At 38.3% G+C, this 21,007-nt stretch overlaps 1 protein-coding gene across 1 annotated transcript in view; it reads left to right on the forward strand.

Moving 5' to 3' along the window:
* Positions 1-21,007, forward strand: part of LOC130432730 (inactive phospholipase C-like protein 2) — a 38,861-nt gene that overhangs the window by 14,436 nt on the left and 3,418 nt on the right. Inside the window, exons 2-5 of the mRNA XM_056762223.1 lie at positions 4,412-6,904; positions 9,110-9,313; positions 15,160-15,235; positions 20,499-20,608. Of these exons, the coding sequence (XP_056618201.1) occupies positions 4,412-6,904; positions 9,110-9,313; positions 15,160-15,235; positions 20,499-20,608 (2,883 nt within the window). The remainder of the gene's footprint in view (positions 1-4,411; positions 6,905-9,109; positions 9,314-15,159; positions 15,236-20,498; positions 20,609-21,007) is intronic.

Raw genomic sequence — 21,007 nt, forward strand, 5'->3', positions numbered from 1 at the left:
TTTAAAATGTACTTGAAAGTAAACATGCTTAAGAACTATCCACCTCTAGCAATAAAAGATAAAATATGCAAGTCTACTTTGATCAAGAAAAATAGTGCTAATATCAGATCGGATCAGGATCTGTATCGGCCGATACCCAGAATCCAGATATCGGAATCGGATCGGCAAGGAAAAAGTAGTTTATCAGTTTATCCCTAGCATTTAGTAGTTTAGTATCTCTTCAAGTTCCTAAAGGATATGTTTTATTTTAAGTACACGATATTTCATAGTCATTTTCAGGATTACCACATCCATAATGGGACAAATTCCTTATAAATGGACGCATGAAAATTTAAATGAAGTTGCTATTTTATTTTCTATAAAGAGTTATCCCTTCCCTATTCATAAGGTATTATTGCTTCAGGGACTTGCATTTTAATTCACAGTTATCCTTCAAAATTTGTCGTCTCCCAAAAACATTATCCATAATGCATGATTATTTACCTTTTTTTAAGCAGAAAATTTGTTTATAGACTGCCATTTTTCTGATGTTAGGACTCTTTTAACAAGTTTTAGTCAAATTTAAACAAGATGGTTCAGTGTATTCGTAACAAACACATTCTCTGAGCATTTTTGGCACGTCCATAACTCAAAATGTCATGTCCATACCATTGGAATTGCCCTTGTATGTTCACAAAACCACTAATACATTTATTAGAATATCTTTTTTTGTGTTCCACAGAAGACAAACAGGTTTGAAACGACATGACAGAATTACATTTTTGGTGAACTTTCTCTTCAAAGCAGGAGGGAGACCTACATCAGCCTGTTTTTAACTGCCTCTTTCTTTAGAAAGTTGGGAAAGTCTGTAGCTTTGGTTTTATTTCAACACAGAGGAAGTTTTAAGTTCTGAAAGTAACAGTTTGTTTTTGTGGTATAATTCGCGCGTTTGATAAGGGATAGGAAATTTAATTCCTTGTGAAATGTCAGTATCACATGTCAGGCTAAAGCATTTAAGATGTCCTTGTATCCTTTCGGTTAGATGGTAGAGCCTTCCGTTACCAGCACAACAATTGTGGGTTCAATTCCCAGAGACACAAACTGGTGAAAAACTGTGAAAAATTAAGTTTTACATGATGAAACCTAAAGAGATTATAAACTACTTATGCTACACAAACTCTCGGATAGCTTTAAGGTCTTATTTGTTAGTGTATACAATTTTGAAAAGATGTAGTTTAGATGTAGCTCTAGATTTATTATCTGATAAATTGTTTGACTTTTATGGTTTCCAAAGACTTTAGTTGTATAATTTATGTGGAATGATAAACTCATGTTTGTGTTGTAGTTGAGATCACCAAATCCGAGACCAAGACCATACCGAGACCAGACTGTGTTGAGACCAAGAAAAGACCAAGGCAGGCCTAGACCGAGTCGAGACTAAGACCAGCACTCCCAAATTCATTCAAAAGATCGTAATAAGATTAAAATAGAAGTTACTTGGGTGATTTATTGTCAGAATTTTATGTGTAGGATGTTTAACTTTCCATGTTTTATCACCCAGCAACTGTAATTTATTAAAGATTTTGTGTATGTAAAAATTCCAACAATTAAACATTGAAAAAGGTAAAAACCCTAGTTACATTTAAGTCTGTGACCTTCAACAAAACAAAACATTCACTGACTTTAGTTTATTGCTTTTTTATCTAATCAATAGCAAAATTGGTGTGTGTTGCTCACGAATGCACAAAAGTTCAGATTTGTTCTAGATTTGTTTGGGACTAGCTAAAATACAACAAGAACTTGTGTTTAATTGTGTGTTAAGTCACTTATTAACTCAAGGTTTACTGAATAATTACACAAAAAATCAATATCACATCAGATGTTATGAAGTAAAATTAACAAGATCTCATACAAGTACCTTATTTGCAATCACATCTTGGATATTGTGGGCCTTTGTGTGTATTCATTTTGGTGACAGATTTCTTTAAGACAATCCCCCATTCATCTCTTACCAGCACTAAGAGTAACAAAAGTAACAGAAGAATCAAATAGGAACAAGTGGTGAATGCTTTTAAAGTCAGAAGTTTTATATCCAATCACATGAATGATGTTAACACATAAATCAGACAATGCACCAGCAATTTAGTGTAATACACACAGTTGTGTGTCTTGACCGGTCTTGAAATAAAATCCACAGACCACCAAGTCTGAGACCTAGACCAAAGACAGTTGAGACCAAGACACGACCAAGACCAATACTACAACACTAGTTTGTACTTTGACCTTAAAGTTGGCGAGGGATTCTCTCGATAGGAATTCTCGAGCTGTGTGTACGGAAAGCGCATAAACTTGAACTGCCATATGAAGCTGTTAAAAGTTGTTAATAGTAAAATACTGCTTCACATATTCATGATGTATTATCTTTAAATTACATTCGATCTCTTTCCAGTGTAGCCGAAATATAATGTGGACTATGATAAAGATAGATGTGCATGTTTAAACTCTCCCAAGTTTAAAAAAACTATGGTGATGATTTTCTTGTCGGCTAACTGAATTTACAAAGGAGACATTTCTGTATCCAAATACAACAATACTCATAAATCTGTTTATTAAGTAAAATTGTTTGTATGTCAGATCCATGATGCAATGATGGATGAACCAGTGAGTTCAATACTCATTTGATTGTCTCCCTTTATTTGGATCTTGATGGACACTAACCAGAAAATAGGATTATAAACACGGACCGTATCAGTTGACACATAATTGTAGATTACATTTCCTAGCCCTTCTACACAATGATTTGTGTGTGAAATGTTAATAATAAAAACTCACTGGTAAATCAATGCATTTGTGGGAATCCATACTCTCCAATAGAAAGAGTTGTGATTCAATTTCATCTGAACAACATTAAATACCACTTACTTAGTTCAGTTCATTCCGTTGAATGTGTAGGTTTCGTTTTACAGGTTTATGTACTTTTTTTCTCCATTGGCATCCTTTATTGTACCCTTAAAAATTGCCCAGTTGAGACACTCCTAAACTTATCTACAATGCAACAGTTTGCTTTGGATATGACATGGTTTTCGCACAACACCGAGATTGTTATCTGTGTGGGATTTATTTTAATATTTGGGCTCTGAACTTTTTTATTTATTTATTCTTTTAGCATGTATTAATGCATTCAATACAACTTGTTTAACAAACCAGAACAGATCATCTGTTATATGTATGTTGAAATAGTGCATGAGATATTTCAGTTTATATAAATTGTACCTTAGGCCATGCTTAACCCACTCGAGACTTTACCTGCTGTGTCTTTGTGAAAGTGTTGTAATTATTTTCTAAATGAAACCCGGTTTAGCTCAATATTTTCCTGGCTTTGGGCTCTGGGTGTTATAAAAGAAAGTGGCACATTGATGTTCCAGTCGGGTGAAATCAGCATGAGTGATTAAAACCGATGTAAGCAGAGATGATAAAACAGAACGAGGACACATCGAAGTAACTTCATAAAATCTGTCCCGTGTTTTTAATACGAGCTGTGAAAAAATGTCCTCCTTACACGATTGTGCTTTTAAGGAGAGGTGCTACCTCCTCTTACAAAAACTGTGCAAATTTAAAGCAACACTTTTCAGTTTTTCGACCTTGAAACTATGTCTCTTTAACTTAAACTATAGTGGTTGAACAGCTTTCACATGGACAAGGTCTACTGCCGCTGCTACTTGAGAAGCCTCATAGCTAAAACCACACTCAGTAAGTTCTGTGTTCGGCTCGGTACACCGAAAAACCCAGCCCATCCTCTGCCTGCGGAAGAGTCCCACATGGTTTCCAAACAATGTTTCTGCATTCTTGGTTTCATCAGCTTAGTAAACGTGTATTGCATCGCCTCCAGGAAAAGCTCATACAGCGACATTATTTACGACACTGGTTACTGACAATTGTGCTAGTCAACCACATGGGGGAGCCGTGAGCAAAAGTTCTAAAGTGTTGCTTTAAATGTAAAAAGGTATTTTAATATATATGTTTTCTTTTTGTACTTTTTATAATAGGTATTTTATAGTTACTTGGGGTGTCAAACGATTAATCGCATCCAGAATAAAAGTTTGTGTTCACATAATATATGTCTGTGTAGTTTGCATATTAATTGTGTATTTATAAACACAATAAGATACACATGCATGTATTTAAGAAAGATATAAAATACAAAAATGCATAAACATTTATATATAATTTTAATTATTGGTATATATAAATTAATATATCTAAATATTTCCTAAATATATGTACGTGTATTTGTATTTTTTTATGTGAAACTGCCGTTTATTTGGAAAAATGTTTAAACCAAGCCTAATTTAAAGGAGTATGTGCTCCCCTTAATATGTATTTGTGACAAATTATAGAGATTCAGTACTGACTGTGTCATTTTATTTTCCAGGATGGCTCCAGGCGATGCAAAGAAAGGAAGAAGACTGTGTCATTTAGTAGCATGCCAACAGAGAAGAAGATCAGCAGCGCAAGCGACTGCATTAATTCAATGGTAGAAGGCTCAGAACTGAGGAAAGTTCGCTCCAACTCCAGAGTTTACCACCGCTACTTTCTGCTGGATGCCGACATGCAGTCCCTGCGGTGGGAGCCTTCAAAAAAAGAATCGGACAAGGCCAAGATCGACGTCAAATCTATCAAAGAGGTGCGAACAGGCAAGAACACAGAAACCTTCAGGACCAACGGTATTTCTGATCAGATTTCCGAGGACTGCGCATTCTCCATCATTTACGGGGAAAACTATGAGATGCTTGATTTGGTGGCAAACTCAGCTGATGTAGCAAATATATGGGTGACGGGACTCAGGTACCTCATATCGTATGGAAAGCACACTCTTAACATGATTCAAAGTAGCCAGGACAGCATGCGCGCCTCTTGGCTGGGCGACCTCTTTGAGGACAGGGGTGCGAACGGCAGTGGAAAATCCCTTAGTCTTTCTTCGGCCGTACAGATGATCAAGAAGTTAAGTCCCGGACTCAAAAATATCAAGATAGAGCTTAAGTTCAAAGAGTTGCACAAAGCGAAAGATAAAACGGGTTGCGATGTGACCATGGAGGAGTTCAATGAAGTCTTTCATGATCTTTGCACAAGACCGGAAATTTACTTTTTGTTAGTTCAGTTCTCCAGCAACAAGGAATTTCTTGATACAAAGGACTTGAAGAAATTCTTGGAGGCAGAACAGGGTATGGCCAACGTCAGTGAGGACATCAGCGTGGAGGTCATTCAGAAATACGAACCCTCAAAGGAGGGACAGGTCAACGGATGGCTCTCTCTGGATGGATTTACCAATTACCTCATGTCACCAGACTGCCATGTTTTTGATCCTGAACAAAAAACCATATGCCAAGACATGAACCAACCTCTGTCTCACTATTACATCAACTCCTCGCATAACACCTACCTGATTGAGGACCAGTTTAGGGGTCCTTCGGATATAAATGGGTACATCCGGGCCTTAAAGATGGGCTGCAGAAGTGTGGAGCTTGACATTTGGGATGGGCCAGATAACGAACCGGTCATTTACACCGGCCACACGATGACCTCGCAGATCGTTTTCCGAAGCGTCATTGACACCATCAACAAATATGCCTTCGTGGCCTCGGAATTTCCTTTAATCTTGTGCTTGGAGAACCACTGCTCATTGAAGCAACAGAAGGTTATGTTTCAGCATCTGAAAAAAATACTTGGTGACAAAATACATTTTGACCCTCCCAACCTTGATGACAGCTACCTTCCGTCCCCCTCTGAACTAAAGGGTAAGATTCTTTTGAAGGGAAAGAAACTGGCTAGCAACTTCACTGGAACAGAAGGTGAAGTGACCGATGAAGACGAGGGGGCCGAAATGTCTCAGCGGCTGAACAGTGAACAAGGAGGAGACCAGCAGACGGTTGCTCAACCCAAAAAGTTTCAGCTCTGCAAGGATTTATCTGATTTGGTATCCTTGTGTAAATCTGTTAGATTTAAGGATTTTCAGACCACTTTCCAGAATCAGAAGCACTGGGAGCTTTGCTCCTTCAATGAGGTCTTTGCCAGTAAGTGTGCCACTGACCATCCTGGAGACTTTGTGAACTACAATAAGAAGTTTCTGGCGAGAGTTTACCCCAGTCCAATGCGAATTGATTCAAGCAACATGAACCCACAGGACTTTTGGAAATGTGGCTGTCAAATAGTAGCAATGAACTATCAAACTCCAGGACTTATGATGGACCTAAACATCGGCTGGTTCCGGCAGAACGGGAACTGCGGTTATGTTCTCCGTCCAGCAATCATGAGGGAGCAAGTGTCTTATTTTAGTGCCAATACTAAAGACTCCGTTCCAGGAGTGTCTCCACAACTCCTTCACATAAAGATTATTAGTGGACAAAATTTCCCCAAACCCAAGGGCTCAGGCTCCAAAGGCGATGTCGTGGATCCCTACGTTTACGTGGAAATTCATGGCATCCCCGCGGATTGTGCAGAACAGAGGACTAAAACGGTCCATCAGAACGGTGACAATCCTATTTTCGATGAGAGTTTTGAGTTTCAAATTAACCTTCCAGAGCTGGCGATGGTGCGCTTTGTTGTTTTGGATGATGACTACATTGGCGACGAGTTTATTGGTCAGCACACGATTCCATTCGAGTGCATTCAGCCGGGTTTCCGACACATTCCCCTGCAGTCTCTTACAGGTGAAGTACTTCCACATGCCTGGCTCTTCGTCCATGTGGCCATTACCAACCGCCGCGGTGGGGGGAAACCTCACAAAAGGGGGCTTTCTGTCCGCAAGGGTAAACGGGGTAGGGAATATGCCACCATGAGGATACTTCTCATCAAAGCCTTGGATGAAGTCTTCAAAACTGCCGCACAGCCACTTCGGGATGCCACAGATCTCAGAGAGAACATGCAGGTGAGAATGTTGACTTTACTGAGTATCATCCTGTAACCAGTTATTAACTCTATAAATATAAACAGCCTAGAGTATGTGGAAACTCCCATCTAATGAACAGGTTTGGCCGTTTCAGTAGTTCCAGTGAATGCAGGAAGCATATGCAGGAAGCATGAATTATTTGTAATGAATTGTAGTTTATGTCAAAAAATTGCAAAATAAGGCTACTAGAAGCACGTGTTGCTTAGTTATGCATATGATAGACCAAATTATTCAATCCGCAGAATACAGTGGCCGGCCGGCTTTATCTTGGTTTGGGAGGTGTCTTTTCATTAGCGTGAGAATGTTCTCTCAAATGACAAACGCATCAAAAAGTTCATCCTGAGAGGGGAAATCAGAAGCCCTGGAGTATTGAGCAAGTGAAGTCTTCTTGCACAGATAAACAAAAACGACTGATTTGAATCACTTGCAATTCCTGTATGTTACACAACTAGTCAAACTGGCAAAACAACGTTTCCAAGATCATCTGGAGATTTGTAATGTTCCTTTTTTAGACATGAGAACTAAAAATACATAAATAGGCTACAGGTAGAAGATCAGCCAAATTCCTTTTTAATATTAAATGGGGAGAATCTGTTGCATAACACGCGGTTGAGCGTTTCCTCTGGCATGCTTAAGAAGAGATTAGGCTGTCGCATGGATAAAGGGAACTGTTACTTTAACAAGAAAGCACTGAGGAGATTTTAAACTCACAGAATGTGAGTTTGTTTTATCTAAAGATTATAGTGCAGATGTTGTTTCAGGTTATTAGTCTATTGCATTAGGATGCACCAGATTGACCTCAGTTTATACTCTTTTATGCAGCTGCAATCTGTAACTTTTGCCTCTCTATCGCCATCTTTGTTTGAAACGTAAAATTGCAGGTTAATTTTAGCTATTGAACCTTTAAATAATTAAGCTACACAGTTTTTAAAACTTAATTGTATGTGTTTTTATTTGTAACAAGTTACAGATTGCAGCTTTAATGATGTAAATAACTGGTTGATATAGTCACAAAAATTGTACCAAACTTTTTGGAATTATTCATTATTTTGCTTAATTTCAGGTATTTTTGAGTTTTAAAGTGACTGCAAAAATAGGTTGAATCAACGCATAAACCAAATTGTATTTTTTTCCTTAACTGACCACAAGAGTGATGATATCATTGCAATTTATATGTTAATTGTAATAATCATAATACACAATCGTATTATTTTCTTCTAAAATAATTTGAGTTCTAGCGCTATCCACCAGTTATTGGACAGTGAATGGTTTTAAATGACAGAATGGAACACAACAGGGTCTTTAGCTCTAGGGTTTGCTTTTATGTCAACATAAGCTGTTCTGTTATGTTTTCTCATAACACATTGTGCATTACAGTTTATGTTAACTGCTCTGTTTACATTGCATTCTTCCCGTGGAAACAGTTCCAGGCTTTGAGCCTATGACAGTTGACAGTTGACAGATATTTATACAGAGTAAAGTTAGCCTTGTTAAATATTGAAATTGCTTGTGTTTCACACTCACTAAGAGATGCTTTCGCAAAGAAAATGATGTTCCCCCACAATCAGTGCTCTTGTAGAAGAAAGACACGCCTGCTAAACCACTTCCTGTTGCATTTCTTATTCGTAGATGTTCATTACGAGGAAATCGGCACCTAGACGCAGCGTTGCCTTGGTTTTTGATTTCCCATAACACGTACAACTAGGTCACTGCCTTCGTTCATTAGTATATTACCACATTATTCTTTGTTTTACTATTTTACTCTTATTTACCATCCACTTTATGGAGCATGCTGTGCCTAGTATGTTAATGTTAAGTATGCGTAGAATCATTTTGTGATTTCTATTATGTTTTCCTGTTGCTGTATGCAATGGAGCAATTTGAACCGGGTACTATATCCCACAATGTAATGCACTTTTTTATTTTTAGGCTAATTTTGTTTATCTGATAATGTTGTTTTGCATAAAATTTGATTAGTGATTAGATTAATATAGATGTGTTTAATGCTTTTGATGCATTGTTCCAAACTGCATTCTTTTTCAAAGAAATTAAGTACAGCAGAAAACTGAAGTACAGCAGCATTAACGTCCCATTCAGAACATATTCTCATCTGTTCTTGCATTTTTGAAATATGTTCACTGATGTTATCACATGTGCACACTCTGGCCTTCATGTCCCCCACAGAATGCCATTGTGCCATTTAAAGAACTCTGCGGTCTGTCAGCGGTGGCCAATCTGAAGCAGTGTATTCTGGCCCTCTCTCCACGCCTCACCGGGCCAGACAACAGCCCGGTTCTACTGTTTAACCTCAAAGATGAGTACCTGACCGTGGAGGCCCAAGGACTGTTGCCTGAAGTACTGAAGAAAGTTGTGGCTGCTTATGAGATGGTGAGTATTCCTGATACAAACCTCTGCTGTTTTATAGTACTGGGCGGTGTACGCCTATCGTTTGAACCGGTACACCGCACACGGTTGTTATTTAAGAAAAAACAGGAGACCGGTAGGGAACACGCTTGGTCTTTACAGCTGGAGTTGCGCAGTTACAAAGTCACACGGGACTGCTCTGTACAGTGCGAGCAGAGCCTATAAAAATTCAGACACGCTCGTCTTCTCTAAACATATGCAGCTGCGCAGCTATAAAGTCAGCCTCTTCTTCTCTAAACATATGCAGCTATAAAGTCAAACTCTTCATCTCTGAGCATACCCAGATGCGCAGCTATAAAGTCAAACTCTTGTTCTATGAGCATACGCAGCTGCGCAGCTATAAAGTCAGACTCTTCTTCTCTGAGCATACGCAGATGCGCAGCTATAAAGTCAAACTCTTCATCTCTGAGCATACCCAGATGCGCAGCTATAAAGTCAAGCTCTTGTTCTATGAGCATACGCAGCTGCGCAGCTATAAAGTCAGACTCTTCTTCTCTGAGCATACGCAGATGCGCAGCTATAAAGTCAAACTCTTGTTCTCTGAGCATATGCAGCTGCGCAGCTATAAAGTCAAACTCTTCATCTCGGAGCATACCCAGATGCACAGCTATAAAGTCAAACTCTTGTTCTATGAGCATACGCAGCTGCGCAGCTATAAAGTCAGACTCTTCTTCTCTGAGCATACGCAGATGCGCAGCTATAAAGTCAAACTCTTGTTCTATGAGCATACGCAGCTGCGCAGCTATAAAGTCAGACTCTTCTTCTCTGAGCATACGCAGATGCGCAGCTATAAAGTCAAACTCTTGTTCTCTGAGCATACGCAGCTGCGCAGCTATAAAGTCAGACTCTTCTTCTCTGAGCATACGCAGATGCGCAGCTATAAAGTGAAAATCTTCTTCTCTGAGGATATGCAGCTGCGCAGTTATGAAGTCAGACTCGTCTTCTCTAAACATACGCAGATGCACAGCCATAAAGTCAGACTCTTCTTCTCTGAGCATACGCAGCTGCACGGTTATATAGTCAGACTCGTCTTCCCCAAACATACGCAGATGCGTAGCTGTAAAGTCAGACTCTTCTTCTCTGAGCATACGCAGCTGCACGGCTATAAAGTCAGACTCGTCTTCTCTAAACATACGCAGATGCGTAGCTGTAAAGTCAGACTCTTCTTCTCTGAGCATACGCAGATGCGCAGCTATAAAGTCAAAACTTGTTCTCTGAGCATACGCAGCTGCGCAGCCATAAAGTCAGACTCTTCTTCTCTGAGCATACGCAGCTGCACGGCTATAAAGTCAGACTCGTCTTCTCTAAACATACGCAGATGCGTAGCTGTAAAGTCAGACTCTTCTTCTCTGAGCATACGCAGATGCGCAGCTATAAAGTCAAAACTTGTTCTCTGAGCATACGCAGCTGCGCAGCTATAAAGTCAGACTCTTCTTCTCTGAGCATACGCAGATGCGCAGCTATAATGTCAGACTCTTCTTCTCTGAGCATACGCAGATGCGCAGCTATAAAGTCAAACTCTCCTTCTCTGAGCATACGCAGCTGCGCAGTTATGAAGTCAGACTTGTCTTCTCTAAACATACGCAGATGCACAGCTATAAAGTCAGACTCTTCTTCTCTGAGCATACCCAGCTGCGCAGCTATAAAGTCAGACTCGTCTTCCCCAAACATACGCAGCTGCGCAGCTATAAAGTCAGACTCGTCTTCTTCATACATATGCAGTTGTGCAGCATCCAACCACCCAAATCCATAAAAATACAGCAATCCATATTTTTGGTTAAACCGCCCAGAAGTGCTGTTAAACATATACGAGTTTATAAGCAAGTTTTATATAACAAGTTTATAAAGCAATAAGCCCCAAGAAGCAGTGGGTTACAGTGCATTTACAGCTACAGTGCATAACAGCTAAGGAGTGCCTAAAACCCCATTAGCTTTTATAAACAAACTTGAAACCCACGGGGTCTTTCATGGGGCTTATTGCTTTTATAAAACGTTTATTCCATATGTAAAGCAAAGTTTCATAAATCAAGTAAATAAAGTGATGTTCATGCAAACAGATCATATTGGTGCTAAAACGATCAGTACCGTATATGCATGTACACTGGAGGGAAAGCATTGCTGTTTATGGAGGGGATGCTGTTGTCGTCGTCCTGCCCCTCTGCTCTATAAATACCCCTTACAGTGGTACATCTGCCACCAAGGCTGCAATTTCTTCAGCCATTAGTAATGTAATGAGAGCGAGTCTGTCAGCCGCTGCAGCTGTGAGTGCATCAGGATTCAGTCGACTGGATCACCGTTAGAACCACATCTAACATGCTCAAAGATCCAGGGTTCTCATATTTTAGAACATGTGGAAATCTAGATATTTTCTAAATAATGATCAGTTTTTCTTGTTTGCATTATCAGCTTTGTGACTGGATCATTCTTCAGCTATTTTTTTTATAAAGAGCTGAATTGAAAATAAGTGATTCAGTAGCGAATCAGTTTGATTTGTAACGTCTTTTTAATCTTAAACTTAAAAGATGAAAGAATAATTTAATAATTCTCACGTCATTCCAAACCTCCATGACTTTCTTTCTTCTGCAGAACGCAAGAGAAGATATTTTTAACAATGTTGGAAACCAAACAAGCAACATTGGCCCCCAGAGACTTCCTTTGTATGAACACAAAACACAGACATTTCTCCAAATATCTTCTCTTGTGTTCCACAGAATAAAGATAGCTTTTTAACAACAAAAAGGTGAATAAATGATGCCAAAATTTGTATTTTTGGATAACTATCAACTGATTTATTTTACAATTGTTTATATAGAGTTTACTCCAAAGGGATTGTCACGATTGTATTGTACAGTACTGCACAATTTCTTTGAAGTGTGAAAGGATACTAAACCAGATTTTTAATAGAGATGAGTGGTGCTGGCCTGTACAGGCTGGTAAGAGGTGGCCATGACGTTGCTATGTGTTTTTAATTTGCTAGGCTGTATGGGTTGCTATGGCGTTCTGAGACTTGATGGTTGCTTACTGATGATTTAAAGAAAACCTATTATCTACTAAATTATACTTTCTGGTTTCTAAATAAAGCTTGATTCCCTTCTTCAAAGCTGATGTAAAGAATTCTTTGTCTCTGAATGCTCAGAAATGTAATAGTTCAGGTCTTCTCAACAAGCTGTACAATTCAATCATTGCGTTCACATTCCGGATGAGTAGGAATGCACTGAACATTTTTGAAATTTCAACAAATATGACCGATAATTACATTGTCAGAAGAGGTTAAAATGTTTGCTTTTGTGGCACTAAAACCAAATCTAGGTTGGCTTTAGAAGCTTTCTGAATTGTGTGAAGCTGTAGGGGTGTCTAGTCTTGACTGTCATCAGAAAGTGTGCGCTTCTTCCTTACCTCCGGCAGTGCTGCCACAGCGCCATGATGGATTTCTGTAAGGAAATGATGCTGGAGTGAAAGTGAGGCAGCCGTTTCCTTCCTCTTCATGGCCATGGAAAGATAATCTGGCACTGGTGTGTGACCTTGCACGCTGTAAACTGCTATAAGGATGTAGAGTTAAATTAAATAAACCTGATAAATAGAACCAAGACCTTGGCAGACAAGAATACAAAATATTTGCACCAATTCAACCATGAACAGCAACATAATATACAGTTTTATACCTTGTTATATACAATATGTGACCCCGGATCACAAAACCAGTCTTGAGTAGCAAAGGGACCTTTTTAGTAAAAGACAAAAATACATTGTATGGGTCATATTGATCGATTTTTCTTTTATGCCAAAAATCATTAGAATATTTAGTAGAGATCATGTTCCATGAAGATATTTTGTAAATTTCCTATATTAAAAATATAAAAACTAAATAAATGGCCTTCTACAGCTCCCTCAGATTCCAGAGTTTTCAACTGTTCTATCTCCTCCAGATATTGTCTTAATTATTCAGCTTTCAGATAATGTAAAAATCTCAATTTCAAAATTGACCCATAAGACTGGTTTTGTTTTCCAGGGTCACGTATTATTATCAGTAAACAGTAATGTTTACTGTAATTTATATGTTCTATAAATTATTGATGCATTTATTAAAAATGTAAATATAAACAATATTACATTAATTCAATTATATTGATGGACATTACTACAGTGTTGCTTAATTTTATATCGCCATCAAAATCATCCTTTAAATATTGACCCCAATCATCTTTTTTTAATTTTTCTGTGTGATTCGACTCTTCTCTTAAACTCTGTGTATAAACTCTTCCCTGAGGTCTGAAAGAGTCTGAAAGGTTAAGATCAGCAAGTGCATGTGCTGTGTAAATTTCATTGAGAACGAAAAGGTCTCGCCCCAACAACTCATTTCACTTATGAATTGTGCAAAAAATCCTTAAAAAATGTTACAAGACATTATAAGTTGATTTAAAGGGACAGTTCCCCGAAATATTGCACAGGTCATGCACAGGTTTGAACACTAAAAGGAAGAATTCATTTGATTTAATAACTTTAATGACAAAAAAATATATACTGCTTTCTGCGTATAAAATATAGTACTTTATCAAATTTAGAGTTAATTTGGTCCTCTTTTGGCAGTTGGATGACTCATAAGAAGAATTTATTGACATGGGCTGCGGATTTCTTGTGTGGTTTGGATGACGTGAGGGAATAGTGGCCGTTGGCCCAACGCTGACATCTCTCTCTGTATTAGTTTTATATGTATGAGTCAGCTCACCTTAACAGAAGTGTGCAAGACCACCACGAGCAAAACAGGATCTACAGTATTACAAAATCTGACCTGCTATGACTTTCTACACTAGATGAGCCGTTTATATACAACTATCCATACAGTGTAGCATTTTGCAATACACAATGTCTGTTTGCTGTTGTTTGGCAAGATACTATTTGTGTCAGGCATCTGTCATGATATAATGTTCTTGTCATAATGTTCAAAACATTTCCTTTTACAAGATAATTTTAACCACAAGCCGACATAGCCTTTTTACACCTAACATAACGCATTTATAATGTCTGTAATAAGTATAGTTGCATATTATGTAATATATAATGACGGTTGATTAAAATTAGCATATTACAGGCTCTTGTATTAAACTGAAGGGGTTTGTATTGGTAACTGTACGTCCTGCCAAATTAATTGGCAAATAAGAAAAATATTGATTTAAAATTATATGCGATTTATTTATAATTACATTGCAGTTATCTCTTAATTTTGTATGTTATTATTTACATTGTCATACTGTATATGTGCTTGCAAAATTACGAAAATTGACCAGAGTTTTACTTCAAATAAAACCAAAAAGCAGGCTTACTATTGTAAAATCATGATAACCACACGTATTGAAACCGTAATTGGTTTGCCAGAAAACATGATTTCTAAACTCTTAGACAAGTGAAATTCTTACCAAGCATTACAAATTATTAAATCTTACTCTTTTTTTTTTCTTGCTTTTTAGTTTTCTTCTAAAACAAGAAAGTAACTGCCAGTGGGGTAAGAAAAATAAACTTGATTTAGATACTTAAGAAAAAGGTCAAACTGAATTCAAGATTATTTATCTTACTCCATTTTTTTTTTTTGCTCGTTTCTAAACATAAACTTACTTAGCTTATATTTTCTTTTATGAAAAGACTTAACATCTTAGGTCACTTTTCTTGTAAAGTAAATATTTTTTATTAAGAACTTTGTACCAAAAAAATGCATAATGCTTAATAAGAAATTCATTTTTTGCAATGTTTCTTAATCCACAGTCACTATAACATACAGTTGCTTATCAAATGTGCTTCTTTTTCTGTGTTTTTAGATGATCCAAACCAGCCGGACGCTGTTAGAAAACTCGGACAGCATTTACGAGAAAATACTGCAGGTCCAGAAAGCAGGTAAGAAATAAAAGAGAAAAACAGTGTTCCAGCAGGGACACGTGTCTTATAAATCGACGGACCCCTTCGATCTGAGGGTACTCTTAAATACAGCGAGGCAAACACAAGCTCGCCTGCATGGAAAAAGCCTCAAAGATAATGCAGGAATAATGCGGTGGTTTGTTAGGGAGGCGTTCTTTTAACCTGTGTGATGTTCTGCTTTTCAAACACGGTTCGAGTGGGGTTTTGACTCTCAATCGTGTCGGTGGCTCTCTGTGTCTTCTTTTATTACGGGGCAGTAAAACATCTACGGCTTATCAAAGCCTTAGAATCAATGGCGGTTCAAACAGCTGCATGATGCAGTCGCACAAGATCCGCCTCAATTGCATTTGCTCTGAATTTAAAGGAAAGCATGAATGAAGTGATAGGCGGTCGTCTTTCTATCAAGCGTTTGTGTCATCATAAGATGCATTCGTGTCCCTTTGAAATGGTATTGATTCTTTTGAAGTAAGCAGTGTAGTATACATTCAATTTCAATTCAAGTTTATTTATATAGCGCTTTTCACAATGTGTATTGTTTCAAAGCAGCTTTACAGGGGCAAACAGGAAAAACAGAAAAGTTAAAACACAGCACAGTGCATGGTATTTATTCAACGAGTAAGTTCATTCTAATAAATAACATCTAATTTCTAAATAAATAAATGAATGAATACAGCAAGCAACTTGGCCTTGTTTTGAGCTTCGGTTCCAATCTGACAAATCAATTCAGGAGTCAAAATTTAATTTGAAAAGCAGACGGATTTAAATCTACCCCCACCGCTACGATACGTTGTGTGATTTAAGCATTTACCTTCCGTTCAGATGTGTTCATATCACTCGGTGACGTGGAAAAATTGACAATCATTATTTTAAGAGGTTTTGTTGCTAGGAGATGGTGATTGACAGGTGATCGATGCGGAAGACTGCCAGAGTTTGTCTGATTGATCTCGGCTGATGAAATTGTGAAACAGGAGGCTGCTTGAGTTCATTGTGTGTTCTCTCAGTAAACAATTATCACGGACACGCCCAAACACACACAACAGCAGCGGACGTGCCAGGGTCAAAATCAATACCGTATATTTGCTTTCCAATATCACAGGTGTTATTTCCCATCCTGTTGTTAAAAAATGAATGTTGATGCACAGTAGTTAATGGTCTTGCAAAGTTTCTAAGGATGTAACAATATCAAAATCTCACAGTACGATAATATACGGTACGGTATACCATCCACCTTATGGTGTTTATTGCGATATTTAAAATGAAAAATGGGTGGCTTGGAAACCTGCTATAATAATAATAATCATAACTGAGATTTTTTATAAAATTAAATAATTTGCTGAACATATGGAACATTAAAACATACACACTTGCGAGCCATTTCAAGTCAGATTCAGCCAGGTAAGTTGTCACAATTGCGACAAACCAAAAAATCACTACCTCTAATCTGCAGTCTTAGGATTTATTTATTTACAACTCGATGCCAAGTCAGGGATACACGTATTTTCTGTCATGGTCTGTGGACCCTCTGAAGTAACGTGACCACCCCCTTTCCACCCCATATATAAAACTCTAGCTACACCACTGGCACAAAATCGTTATTATTTATCTTCTATTTATTTCGACAAAGACATAAAAAAGTTTTGGGATAAGCTTTTATTTTATTAACGATATTGCATGCTGATATAATCTTAGTTGTCGTTTAATGGGAATTACTTTTCGCCTCGTCATTGTCTCGTCTTCATCCGGGGAAAATAGTCGTTGACGAATATTTTTTGTCATTGTTTTCGTGAACAAAATTAACACCAGTATGGACGTATACAACATGATCTCTGTCAATCATTGCTTATGATTAAAAGAAATCATTTCAATCATTTTCTGTCTAACAACACTGTAGCATCCGCACAGCAAACCCTAGCAACCACTCAGAACACCATAGCAACAGGCTAACAACCATTTTATATAGCAAGCACTGACAACCCAATTAACCACATGACTGATCTTATCATTTTCTTCTTTTAATGCAGTTTAAACCTCAAAGCATTTATTGATGACCAGACTCTGTGGCCACATTAAATATTAATCCTATTTTGTTCCAACAGAATAGTAGAGAAACTGCTTTGTCTGATCTGAGCTGAAGCACTATAAACACCATAAATCAATCCCTCTTGCGCTTCATATGCAGCTTGGCACACCACGGTGACTTTGCTCAACACATTAAATGCGAAACATTCTTCACTTGAGGTGTGGCAGAACGCAAGCAGAAAATGTGCTAATGGCCCGTGGTCTGATGCCACTCCTGTGGGACTTTTAACAGGAGAGCTAATTGTGAATAGGAAAAGTGGGTCAATATGGAGGTGTTTCCCCATAGGATCCGGTGAAAACTCCGGCATCCCCTGTCCTCAATAATAAAAACTGGTCTCTGACGATAGATCAATACTTTCACGGTGGAAATAACATGGTGTTTTTTGAATAGTGCAGAACCGTCCATGCTTGTCAGAGGTCTACACAAAAAAGAACCATTTTATAAATGTTTGTGGATGTTAGCATCACCTTACAAATTGACAATAGGAGATTATCCACTGTGGTGTTCACATGCTAATGCAAATTTTTGAGTTTTCTCATTCAGTTTTTTTTATTGTCGGACATTGATTCGTGCAGGTTTTAAAGCCGAGCAGACTGCTTGTATACCATGTATAAACTTATTGTAGTGGCGTAACTTTCAAATTTTGAAAAGTGGTGGGGACAGAGATGACAGAAACAATACTTTAATAAATTGTTTCTGTAATATCTCATTGGGCATATTTATCATATAAAGAGGGCGGTCCGTCCATTGGCTGCTCTGGTTTTTGACTCCAGCTCTCGCAGTCTGTGGTTCCCATACATCTTCATTTGGGGAAGGTCACTTGGCTGTTGTGCATCACACTTTAAAACAGTTTATTCCTATGACTAAAAATGTCACGTGTTCATTTGTTTAAGCGTTTTTTTGCTTGGATGCACAAGCAAGCTCAGCAAGTGCAGATGATGCACATATTTTTATACTGTCCATATTAAGTGTTGTTTTAAAATATTTTCTCTATCATTTTTGTGGTTTTAAGTTTTTTTAATATTATTTTAAAAAGTTTTTTCGGTTACGTTTTGGCCTGAAGTGCCTCCTGAATTTTTGTTATTGGTTTCGGCCCAGAATTTTCATTTTGGTGCAAACACTACTAATTTCTAACAAATTTTCTAATCTTAAGGTTAATTGTTATTTCAGTAAAAGAACACAATTTGAGTTGGCAAGAAACGTTTTGCAACAGCTACCGTTGAACTCGCTCTCATCATTGATGCTGACAGACAACACAAGCCTCATTATTTCTCATTTTAAAGCACAAGTGATTTAAAGGCCCACAAAGTGATGTGCAGGTGTCTCAGAAGCACGCTGCCGCCTCCACACGAGCGGTCAGGGGCCGTGTCGTTCTTTCATGGTGTCTGAACGTTCCACAGAGAATGCATTCAGAGAGAGGCCGCTCGGGAGCGGTGCTTGTGGAATTACAGCCCGGGTTTTCCTACAGTATGTTGCTAGGCAACCGCTGCCATGTAGTGCAGTCGGAGTGCCACCGGTCACCTTCCTCTGCAAGTTTGCGCATCGCTAAACCGACAGCGCCTCTGCGTACTCACCGCAGTCAAATCTGGTGTGCTCGGAGTCATGAGGACCCTCCGTCGCACTGTGAAAACCGTGTCAAGAATGAAGACAAATCATCTTGAAATATGCTGATGCTGTCCGCTGTAATGACATCACCCTCTTGAGCATTATTGCTCTATTTGTACGAAGTCAAGCGCTGTCTCTGTGGGCGTGTGTGCTGCCTCATTGGCTAGCAATCTGTATCTTGAGAGCCATGTTTAAATGACTGACGGGGAGTAACAGGACTGAAGTGAGATTGTATTAGCTATAAACATGAAAGGATTTAGCTTTCTTGCGATAAAATCACATGGACTGTGTGACAGCTTTGAATAGAAAGCGTGTTTATTGATGCATTATTTCCCACAGTTTGTTGTATGTTGATGTGCGTTATACACTAGAGATGTTTTTATACACCCCCAGATTCATCTGATTGGTCCATTGCTGATGCGCTTTAATGGAAAAGTTAATCTTGATGCAAACGTTTTCATATCATATCTAAAGATCCTGATGCATTGATTTCATTTATTTACATTTATTTTCCAAAGATTGCATTAGATCATTTTCAGAGAACATATAAACTATTTGTTTATCCCACTGGCAATTTTTTACTTTTGTGAATTGAATGTAGGAGGTTTGTGAGAGCTTTTATTATCTCACACTGTTTTGCTTCTTGTGTAAAAATATACTTTTTATATTAGTATGTAGTGTCCTTGCTTTATGGTTGTTTTTTGTATTTGTAATATATTTCTTTAACGCTCGTAACCTTTGTCAACACAACTTGACATTTCAGCGTTCATATTTCCGATCAGCAGGTGAATGCAGTAAAGAAACGGACAGAATTCCAGCATGTTTTCAGTGACAAATCTCTTCTCGTTGTTCCTCGTGATGTTAATGCGGTTTGAAAGAATTTGGCGTCCCTCTGCAGCGCCCACGCTCGCATTTTCTCGTCTCTTTCCCTCTGTTTTTCATGTGTTTTAGATGCCCGATTTCTGATCATGTCACCAGCGTTTAGTATCCTGATTTGTTTTGTGCGGCTCCAGGAAAAAGGTGACACTTGTGATTAAGCTTGATTCCCGTAACATGCATGCATGTGGATGTTAAACACCAGAACAATGAACCGGTTTTCATCTCTCCTGTGGGCATTTATTCCAAACCAATGGTGCAAAATAACCTTGTGGTGATGTGTGAATGTGTTTGTATGAACCCACTTCCCATCGTTTCTTTGTTCTTTGTCAGCGTCAGTGAGCAGGATCAAAAGCATGTTGTAAGTGCAGTACATGCATGACTGCCTGTGATTGCTGACAATCCGAGCTTCGTGATGTATGAATTATAGGAAAATAGAAGCGGAGAAATATTGCTCATTATTGTTTTATTGAGCATTTAAATGTTTCTGTGATGAAAACATTGAGTAGAAAACATGATTGGTTTTTATTGTTTCAACATTGGTTTATAGCTCCACTTGTTGGTAAAAATACACACCTTATCTACTTCAGAAACATTATTTAAATATGAAGAATGATACCGAGTGATCATATTTAGCTGTATCGTTCAGTCCTACTTAAAATATTTACCTTTTTATTTCAGCAATGGAGTTCCATGAGAAACTGCATGACATGGCTGTGAAGGAAGGGCTGAAGGGACGAAAGCTCAATAAATCTGTGGAGAGCTTTACCTGGAACATTACAATTTTGAAGGTAATTGCACTCATTGCATTTTTTTACTACGTTTTTCATTTCACGAGTTCGCCTCGCAGATCACAAGTACGGATTAAAAGGGACGGATAGTATGTGTATTTGGCTTGTTGTCCTGGGGAGAGGGCTCCGAGCTTGGTAGTTCCTCCAAACTCTGAGCTCCCACCCCTTATCCGGGGAGGCCCCTTGTCCGGTCCCCCCCGCTATGCTGCGCTAAAAACGGGCTGATGGTGAGGAGTCGGGGTGGAGGAGGGATGCTCCGAAAATGTAGAGAGAATGAGTGTAAAGCGTCTTTTACCAAATCTAAAAGGATGATTGGTGAGATTGGTCATGGAAAGCCCGCCGGGTTAGTTATCTGCACGTGCTCCTCCTAAACCTTGTCAATAAAACATCATTTGTTTA

This window comes from Triplophysa dalaica, chromosome 12 (assembly GCF_015846415.1).
Source record: "Triplophysa dalaica isolate WHDGS20190420 chromosome 12, ASM1584641v1, whole genome shotgun sequence".
Classification (NCBI taxonomy): domain Eukaryota; kingdom Metazoa; phylum Chordata; class Actinopteri; order Cypriniformes; family Nemacheilidae; genus Triplophysa; species Triplophysa dalaica.